This window comes from Alosa pseudoharengus, unplaced genomic scaffold, assembly GCF_046254945.1.
Source record: "Alosa pseudoharengus isolate Yale_2024_CS ecotype anadromous, Long Island Sound unplaced genomic scaffold, YU_APseudo_1.1 YU_APseudo_1.1_scf_2, whole genome shotgun sequence".
Lineage (NCBI taxonomy): Eukaryota > Metazoa > Chordata > Actinopteri > Clupeiformes > Clupeidae > Alosa > Alosa pseudoharengus.
Window position 1 is genome coordinate 37,261,273 of NW_027468663.1, and position 10,000 is coordinate 37,271,272.

A 10,000-nucleotide genomic window follows, 5' to 3' on the forward strand; every position below is an offset into this window, starting at 1 on the left:
ACACATTTTATTTCCGCACATTCCAAAATCACAGTATGATATTATCAGTGTTGGGCAAGTTACTGGAAATTAGTAATTAGTTACAGTTATTAGTTACTTCTTTCAAAAGTAATTGAATTGCTTTACCAATTACTGTATATCAATAGTAATTAGTTACTAGAGAAAGTGAACAGTACTGAACAGTTACACAAAATAAACATAATTTGACCTATTAGACCTACTAGCCCTCCTACCCTCAGGTAGATGCTTTAGAGTACTAAACTGCAGATTAAATAAATACAAAAACTCCTTTATTCCAACTGCCATAAAGATGCTCAATGATAGATAGCTGGCTATGTTATCCAGTGTGCAGCTCTGACTGAGTTGTCTTTTGTTGTAACTGTGGTGGTGTGGGGCTGTATGTCTAACTGTTGTTTTTTAATTGCCTTATGCATGAGCTGTGTATGTCTGTGATGCAGTGATTGTGAAGCCCAAGACAAATGTCCTCTTGGGGACAATAAAGTATTCTTTACTTCACTTATTGTAGTCTCAACCCTTCAAATCAAACAGTAGCCTTGTACATGAGTTCTCAAACTTTTACTTTTGAAGAACCAGCTTAATAAGGTGTTCCAGAGAGAAGTTGTACGTTGAGTTAAACTTGTGCTTGTCTGTGCCAATGCTTTGTAGGCATATTGGTGTTGTGTTGTGGCTACGTATGTTGTAAGACTTTAACTTAAAGGTTGTATCAGCGATTGCGGGGTAACGTCACTTCTGTTGACGTTCAAACAAAACAGAGAGCTAGCTCGCTACTCCCTCCCCCTCCCTCCTGTGTAATTGAAACTCTCCTAAACGCGCATCTCGTCGGTTATTGGTTGGAACACTTTATTTTGCCTTATGAGTGGTTGGCAACACTTGTTGGTAGCAAATGTTTTTGTGTACAGATCTCAGAGCCTATAGGCTGCCTACAGAGACACGTTTTTTGACGGCCTGCTTATGGGTCGGGCAGCTAGCAGATTGTTAGGAAAGATTAGATGAATGTGATGATTTATGTTTGGGCCTTTTTTGGGCCTGCAATCACTGATACAACATTTAATATAATAAGGCTTTTGCACAATAGGCGAAGAAGAGCAGAAAGATGAACAACAATGCGCCTACTGCACCACTTGGAGTTTACGAGATGGAAACAAAAGGGAAAGGCGTTTAAGATGTCCATTTAAATTGTAGCCTGAACTCTTACATTCCTCCAAAATAAGGAGGAATGTAAGGAGACTGCTGTGAACTGTAAAGAATATATCTGTAATGGAAACACGAGACCCAATCGTGGGAGACACAGGTCAGGCGACGTTAGATCAAAAGCAGCAAATGTGGATCTGTCATCTTGTCTGCTGAAGTTGTTCATTTGTCACACAAGATAAACAGAGTAACGCGTGTAACAAACTCATTTTTAAAATGTCAGTAATTGTAACTACCTTACTTGATTTTAAAAAATACTTTGTTACATGTTTGTTGCCGCTAAAAGTAGTGGAATTACAGTAACACGTTACTTTGTAATGCGTCACTCCCAACACTGGATATTATGTCACACACACACACCCTGATATAACATTTGGATTTTTCGTATCACCTTTGGAAGGGAGACTTTTGTGTTTATACTTGTGTTTGTGTGCGTGTCCACAGAGGCTCGGGCTCCGCAGTACTACGTGGGTGTGCCCATCTCGGCCAACACCATTAAGCCTTCCACGAGGATAGTCCAGTACCTGCTGGCCAACTACCTGGGCAACTCCACCGGCCTCAACCAGTCCAAGTGCCAGGACCCATCTGGTCTGCCTGAAGAGAGCAAAGAGGTGAGTGTCTCTATGTGTGTGCATGTGTGCTTGCATGCGTGTGTGTGTGCGTGTGTGTGTGTGTGTGCGCGCCTGTACAACCCCACATCTCTCAGTCCAAGTTCAAGTAGCAGTACCTCTGTGTCAGGAGAGTCCAAAGAGGTGGTGGAGGAGGAGGAGCCTGCACTAGTGTGTGTCTAAGAAGGACCGTTATTGTTCCATCATATAGACCAAAGGACTGGTGGAAAAGGCTGATGTGCCTCTATATCCCAGCCGTCTACCCACACCATTTTAATAAAGAACCAAGTACAGAATCACGTTGGTGCCATTACCACAATATAAAATCCTAAGTGAGTGTTAAAAACTCCTCAGTCTGTTGGAGAGAGCGGGTGTGAATTTTAGCCATTTGTGCTCTGCTTTGTGAATATATCAGGATTTAAGTTTGCGGCTTCACTTCATGACCCATGACCCTTTTCACCCCCGCCCATTCATCTCTTCATGTTTCCCCTCTCATCCCTCTTCATCTCTCCATCCATCTGGTCTCTGCATCCTTTGCATTACCTCCCTCCATCTCTCCTCTTTCCATCTCTCCTCTCTCTCTCTCTCTCTCTCTCTCTCTCTCTCTCTCTCTCTCCCCCTCTCTTTCTCCACAGCTGTACTCCTACCTGTGGGTGCGGGGGGCCAACGGCTCCGAGGCTGCGCCGTTCTGTGTGCGCTCCACGGTGCGCCGGACTCTGGCCATCTCGCCAGCCTTTGAGCTCAAGCAGTATGACTCCCGCACCTACTCCACGTGGACTGAGTCCCGCTGGAAGCTCATCCGCGCCCGCATCTTCCTGGTGGCCAGCCACGATCTCGAGGTAAAGGGGGAAGGGGGAGATGGCATTTAGGACTAGTATTTAGGCTCAGTGGTGTTTTATTAAAGGAATTATCCGGAGTAAAATGCACTTTAGATCAATTTACGGATGATTGGGAGTACATACGTTGAGTTGACATCAAAATCATGTCATTCGGATGTGTTTTGAGAAAGTTCGATTTTACCGTTTTTAATCAAAACTCGTTAGCCTGGAAGTGACCAGGGCATGTCATTTCGCCGCTACAAAACGCTATTTATATACCTCTTCTACAGTTCCAAACAACATTACACTTACGTGGTAGTGAGTAGAGGGTCCCTAAAGCCAAACCGAAGTATCCCGAGGTCTTTATGTGGTCGGATAGAGAGTCCAGAATGAATTTCATCAAGCCAGTACCTTTCCGGAAATGTTGCTGCTGCAGCTGGCATCTTTAGGGGAAAGTCAGTAGGAGTCGATTGCCGAGTGTGGAGTAACACGCTCTGGAAATTCACAATTCCAGTCAACTCAACGTAGGTACTCCCAATCATCCGTAAATTGATCTAAAGTGCATTTTACTCCGGATAATTCCTTTAACGCGTAACGCAAGGTTCGAGGGCCAAACCCAAGCTGACCGACCTGACCTGCATGGGGTCACATTTGAGCATTTAAAAATGTACTTGAAAATAACCCAATTGTTACTTTCTGAAGTAACGACTCACTTTTAGAATTTGAAACTGAGTATCTAATTTAGTTACTTTTTGGAAGACGTAACTGTAACTAATTACTTTTTTTAAAAGTAACTTGCCCAACACTGGTCATGAGTTCGGTACTACACAACAGCACCACATGTAATAATAATAAATAATAATAAAATGTATTTATATAGCACTTTTCAAGCACAAAGCACAAAGTGCTCTACAGACAAACAAACAAACAAAACAAAGCAAAAAAACAAAACAATAGTAATGATAACAACAATAATAATAATAATAGTAAAAATAATAATAATAATAAAAATGATAAAATAGTAAACTACCAAACTACAAACACAAACTTAACTAAATATATATAAAAAAGAAAATAGAAAAGGTATACAGTAAAGTACCCAAGACAAGATAAACAAACAGAAATGATAATAATGATAATAAATTAGCAGAGACATGAGTGGAATCATTCACTATTTAAGGAAAGCAATTTTATATATGTGGGTCTTTAGACTAGATTTGAAAACAGCCACAGATGGTGCAGATTTGATGTTATAAGGGAGGCTGTTCCAAAGCTTGGGTGCTCTAACTGCAAATGATCGGTCACCCCTAGTTGACAGTTTACTTTCTGGAACAACTAAAAGTCCCAGGCTGGAGGATCTGAGGGGCCGAGCTGGACAGTAGGGGGTTAATAAATCTGTTAAATAGTCGGGTGCCAAACCATGTAATGCTTTATAGGTAATAAGGAGGATTTTAAAATCAATCCTAAAACTCACTGGCAACCAGTGAAGATTGGCCAGAACTGGGGTGATGTGTTCCCTAAATTTAGACTTTGTCAAAAGTCTGGCTGCTGAATTCTGAACAGTTTGTAAACGAGAGATGGAATAACGAATTAAACAGGTGAATAAGGCGTTGCAGTAATCAAGTCTAGATGAGACAAATGCATGTATAATTCTCTCTGTGTCCTTTAAAGAAAGCATTGATCTGATTTTGGAAATGTTTCTCAGTTGATAATAACAGGACTGCACAAGGAGTTTTACATGTTGGTCAAATTTTAAATCTGTATCAAATAAAACCCCTAAGTTTCTAGAAGTAGTCTTGTTATTTGAGGCTAAATTTCCAAGAAAAGTCTTAGCTTGATTATAGACTTTGTCAGGGCCAATGAAAAGGACTTCTGTTTTGTCAGAGTTAAGCTGTAGGAAATTCTGAGACATCCAGTCTTTCACATCAGCTATGCAATCCTGCAGTACAGTTAGCTTGTTAAGCATGTTTGGTTTGACTGAGAGGTACAGCTGTGTGTCATCAGCATAGCAGTGAAATGATATGTTATGGCGGCGAATTATGTGGCCTAGAGGTAACATATACAGGGAAAACAATATTGGTCCTAAAATTGAACCTTGGGGAACACCGCAAGTAATAGCTGAGGTAGAGGAAGTACAATTACCTATTGAAACAAAAAATGTAGTAGTGATGAGCTTAGCACTTAGCAAGCTTTTAGCTTATTGTAGTAGAAGCAGGTGTTTTTGCTTTTATCAGTGCTAATAGTTGCTGGTGCTTTTAGCTTTAAGCAATGTTAATAACTGTTGGTGTTTTAGCAGTGTTAATAGACCCTTTCAACAATAAAAACAAAAACAATGCTTGAACGTTCTATTTGGGCCCCAATCTACTTCCTCTGCATTAAGATAACATATGGAATGTTAAAAAGGAAGTCTTGTGGGGCCAACTATGATGCTGATAATGGAACTCTCTTGAAAGGGTCCATAGCTGCTGATGTTTGCAAGTCAAATGTGATGTCTGTCTGCTAAAGTCAATCTAAGTGTGTGTGTTTTCCTCTCTCTCTTTCTTTCCTCCGCTCCTTCTCGCTCCCCATCTCTCTCTCTCTGCTTTTCTCTCTGCCTCTCTCTTTCTACAGATGCTAACATTGGGGGTGGGGATCGCCGTGTTGCTGCTCTCTCTCCTCGTCACCTACTTCCTCAGCACGAAGGCAGAGCTTCTGTTTGCCCCCGCCCAGGAATCAACAGGCAGCGCCTACTAATAGCTAGGGCTGGGGACCACTTACACACACATGGATAAACACATACATACCGTAAACACACACACACACACACACACACACACACACACACACACACACACACACATGCACGCACACTTGCACTGATGAAGGGACATACTGTACATGCATGTAGAAAGGCTACACTGTCTGACACACACACACGCACACACACACACACACACACACACACACACAGAAAACTACCCTCTCACGTAGAAAAACCCACCAGCCACCCCAAATCACATTCTCAGAGACTGTTGTATTGGCCTTGACCCTTGGGTGGACTGTACTGGTTTAGTAATGGCAGGCCACACACCAGCTGGCTATTGGATGTTCATACTCTCTCTTTTGCTCAGTTTGTTTGTTTGTTTGTTTGTTTTGTTTTGTTTTTTTAAAATCACAGTTGTGGCTCTGTTAAGCCCCATTGGGTCAGGCCCAAAACTTTTGGTTGATTTTACCAATTTGACGTAAACAGTGTGAACAGTAGTGAGCTGATACGGATGTATGTATGTATGCTAGTGTGCACGTATGTGTGGTAGAGCTTACAGAATGAATGTGTGTGAGTGTGTGTGTGTGTGTGCGCATGCACGTGCGCGTGCGTGTTGAGTATGTGCAAATAGCTTTCTCCACAAGTAGCGTGATGTTTGATTATTGATCTGTGTAAGAAAATTAAGTGGATAACCTTTCAACACATTCCGCCATGTTGACTCTGCCTACAGTCCCTCCCCTCCAGATCTCAGCTCATGTGCTATTGGGCTTGCTAGTGACTCCAGATCTCAGCTCATGTGCTGTTTGGCTTGCGAGTGAGTGACTCTAGATCTCAGCTCATGTGCTGTGGGGCTTGCAAGTGACTCTAGATCTCAGCTCATAAGCTGTTGGGCTTGCTAGCAACACAAGAGCGGGTCCAGAGATGAGATGATCTGAAAGATAAGGCAGGGAGGAGGAAGATGAGCAAGAGGAAGACATGTGGGTGCATGAAGGGAGATGAGATCTGTTGCTTTTCTGATGAAACTGCAACACCAACAGCACTGTCTCTCACTCAGTGATTTAATGAATCCTCTGAATGTAAGAGAGATGTGGAAGCAGCATTAAAATATTCTCATAAAGACGGCCAGGAAACGAGAGGAGGCAGGCACTGAGGGATCAAATAGCATGCACAAAGGGCTTTGGGAAACCCCTGTCGGCTGATGGGAGGGAATTAATTAAACACGTTGGTCCGGCTTGCCTGCCCGACTGTGCCACCTGTTCCCTTCTCTCGCTGTAAATCCATGGCAGCATAAGCACTGAGAGCAGCCCTCCGGTTTCGCTTCTCCGGATTATTCCGGAAAAGTCTGGCCCAGTGACAGTGGCCTGACCCAGTCACCCGAAATCAAGGTTCATGGTCAAAGGTGAGGGGTGAAAGGTCAGAGTTGAGGAGAGTGGCAGAGGTGAAGGTCGCCATGACGGAATGAGCAGTTGCAGTGTTTTAAACTGTCAGTAGGGGGATATGGCCCATTGAGCAGATGACTTTGGACTGGACTGGACCGGACCGGCCCTGGGCTAGAGTATGGGAGAATCCGCTCTCAAGTCTTGTGGAAGTTAGGAAACAACTGAAGAGCAGACAGAATACCACTACAATCCTTTCCTGATTCTACTCTTTGAGAGAGAAGATTGCTTTTTATATGTATAAAATCAGTCTCTTAAGATGGAGATTTCTTTTTTTTTTTCAGAACGAAATGAGATGGGATGACTTTTTTTTTTCTCTTTTGATGATTTGCTTTTAAGGTGTTTGTGGGGATGGGAGTGAAGATGGGTGGGAGCTAAGGGTTAAATGGGAGAAGGATACCTGGACATGTATAAAAATAAAAATGCTTCTTTTCTAGAGTATGTGTGTTTTTGGTTTATTCACATTTGTGCATAGAAGCCTAAACAACTGGCTGCCTTGAGATGCTGAGAAACACTTACAAATAGACTATGACTTGAAGAACCTGCTGATTTAAAGAAAGATACAGTCCTTAAGCACCCCTCTCAGAGATTGATTGTAATAAACTGGAAAAGTGCACATCTTACTTAGGTAGACTTGCCGCACAAATGTTCATCTTCTCCTCCATCTATCAAGAGTTCCAGAAAGTATTCAATTTCACACCAAAAATTCACACTAGTGTGGGACGGACAGATCAAAACGACAAACAATCATCCTTGTGGGGCTTCATGCCCAACATGTTTCGTCTTTCAGTGTCGCGGGAATCGTTGAGACAAAATCACTGGGGGGTGGTAAATATATAAACGAATATAATTAAATGAACATGGATTTTTATATTATTATTTGAATAATAAACTAAATATTTTAAAATGTTTTATCGTTAGTCATGAATGAAATGGCATAGTCTTCAAACCCTTTAATTATAAAAATCTCCTTGCGTGCATTTGCACAAGTGATTTCAAGAACGCCAGCGTCGTAGCACCTAACCTACTCCAGTGTTGACCTGCACCTCCGAGGCCTGGAGAAGGAAGGCGTCGGGGGGAGGGAGAGAAGAACAGGAAAAGGAGATATGTCGTGGGGGAGGGGGATCTGGGGGCGGGTCTTGCAGATACCAGGAGGTGGTCGAGGGGTCTTCGAACTACAGGAGAGGAGAAAAAGTTCAACAACTCTACCTGGTGACTTCTTGTGGTATTTTGAACAAAGCGCCATGGTATCATGCGAAAGTTCGTTAAGCGGCGGTAGTATTTAAACGCGGAATAGAAAGGCTATACGCACAGATTTATTAGCATACAGTTTATAAGGGAAAGGGTCCACTGCAGTCTGCAGTTCCACTACAGTCGGATGTGACTTACTGTATCACAGTCTTTTGTTAAGAGCTACGTTTCCGAAACGGCTGGTAGGCTTCCTCGTATGGAAATGTTCGGGGTTATCCAGCAATATCTCTGAGGCGACTTCGGGAATTTATTTCACTGCAAATAGTTATACGAAAACTTGGTCATTAGTAACGGTCGCCGTGGAAAGAGACGAGCCATTGGACACCAGATTTGTGGGAAGGTAAGTTGGGCATTGGGCAATGTTATCCATCGCAACGACACAAAACAAATTACTGAAACTTTTCGAACTCATCTATTTAGCTTTTATGTGTATAGTTTATTTCTTTGACAATAGATTCGAATATTGAGAAAAGACATCGATATAGTTTGTTTCAAACAACCTATATTATTTCCCTGTGTGCGTACGCTACAAGCCAGTTGGCCTGGCAGCAGAACGCCCTGAACCCGTTTTAAATTAGGTTTGAGGAGTGTCTCAAACAAAACAGTCATATTCATGTTCTAGATCATGGTAAATGGCCCATTTAGTACAAGGTCTTTCTAGATGACTTTTATCCAGGATTGCGCTCTGTTGTGCGCACCCAGCAGCATGACGCGTAATTTATATACCTTGGTAAGTGCGTACTGGGTTCAAAGTTGAGGAATAGGCTTGCCAGTTCCACCCAAGGCCATGTTGTAAATATACTGTAGAGTAAAGCCAAGAATTGTCATGGGGATCAACCAGCGAGAACTAGATTGTCACGCCGACAAAACGGTGAGATCTTCGGCTGCTCCTTTGCCGTTAGCGCAAACGTGAGAGCTGCGGACGCCATACGGTCGCATCGCGTCATATGTCACCCGAGTCCCATACTGTAGGCGAGAGGGTGGCGTGCGGTGCCGCGTATTGTGTCAGCTGTCTCGGGTCATTTAACAGAGTAAACACAGCCAGTTTAAACGACAAGGAGAATCAGACAACCCTGCTGATGAGGCCAGTGAATGCCAATTTCCACCTGAAGAACTGCAATTTCTCAGGGATGTGAATGTACGAATGTGTAGCCTTTGGCAGAGATGGAGTTTTGAAGCATAGGCGGTGGGTGGAGTTGAGTGCTCAGGTGAATTTTGTTTTAGCAGGTGGTTTTACCCGTCCTAACTCTGTGATGGTGTGTGTGTGTGTGTGTGTGTGTAGACACACAAGTGTCACAAGTACACATTTCAACTTGAATGGGTAACCATATCCGTTGAGTGGAGTGGGCCCTCCGCTGCCGTTACTTAGCACTCAGAAGAATTGAAGAGACCAGTGTAACAGTAGACTCTAAGGCTAGTCTCTCTTTTTCGGCATATGCTGTGTGGTGACACCAGTATTCATGCATGCATGCATAAGTCAGTGTCAGGTACTGTGCGTGTGTGTGTGTGTGTGTGTTTGCAGTCATAGGGGCTTTGCTTAACGCCACCAGTATTGTAGCGTGGTCTCCTGTCTCTGTCCCTCTCCATAACCTGGCAAGCAAGAGTAGTTCCAGCAGGGAGACCCAGTGCTGGGAGTGAGAGCTGCCCAAAAATGGGTCCTCAGGTCTGGGATGTGAGCACCAGCCCGCGGCCTTGACGGCCTGTAGACGCTCCAGCTCATGTTAAGATGTACATGCTGCAGGCAGTCCATCATTGTCATTTGCATCATCTTTATCTTGATCTACATCTTGTCTTATTCTCCCTTTCAGAGCATCTCTCCCTCACTGAGGGGTGGGTGGAGCCATATACTGTAGGAGGGGCATGTAGGACCCACCCACTCCAAATATGGACAACGAGTCTCAATACTCTGGCTACTCTCACAGATCTTCGCAC

General features: G+C 43.4%; 2 protein-coding genes across 2 annotated transcripts in view; both read left to right on the forward strand.

Annotated features, from left to right (window-relative positions):
* ncstn (nicastrin) overlaps positions 1–7,253 on the forward strand; it is a 19,140-nt gene extending 11,887 nt beyond the window's left edge. The window contains exons 15-17 of the mRNA XM_076294885.1: positions 1,657–1,823; positions 2,456–2,659; positions 5,249–7,253. Of these exons, the coding sequence (XP_076151000.1) occupies positions 1,657–1,823; positions 2,456–2,659; positions 5,249–5,371 (494 nt within the window). The 3' untranslated portion in view covers positions 5,372–7,253. The remainder of the gene's footprint in view (positions 1–1,656; positions 1,824–2,455; positions 2,660–5,248) is intronic.
* A 745-nt stretch (positions 7,254–7,998) lies between these two features.
* LOC143134476 (vang-like protein 2) overlaps positions 7,999–10,000 on the forward strand; it is a 12,250-nt gene continuing 10,248 nt past the window's right edge. The window contains exons 1-2 of the mRNA XM_076294886.1: positions 7,999–8,408; positions 9,877–10,000. The exon at positions 9,877–10,000 is cut by the window's right edge and continues 23 nt beyond it. Of these exons, the coding sequence (XP_076151001.1) occupies positions 9,953–10,000 (48 nt within the window). The 5' untranslated portion in view covers positions 7,999–8,408; positions 9,877–9,952. The remainder of the gene's footprint in view (positions 8,409–9,876) is intronic.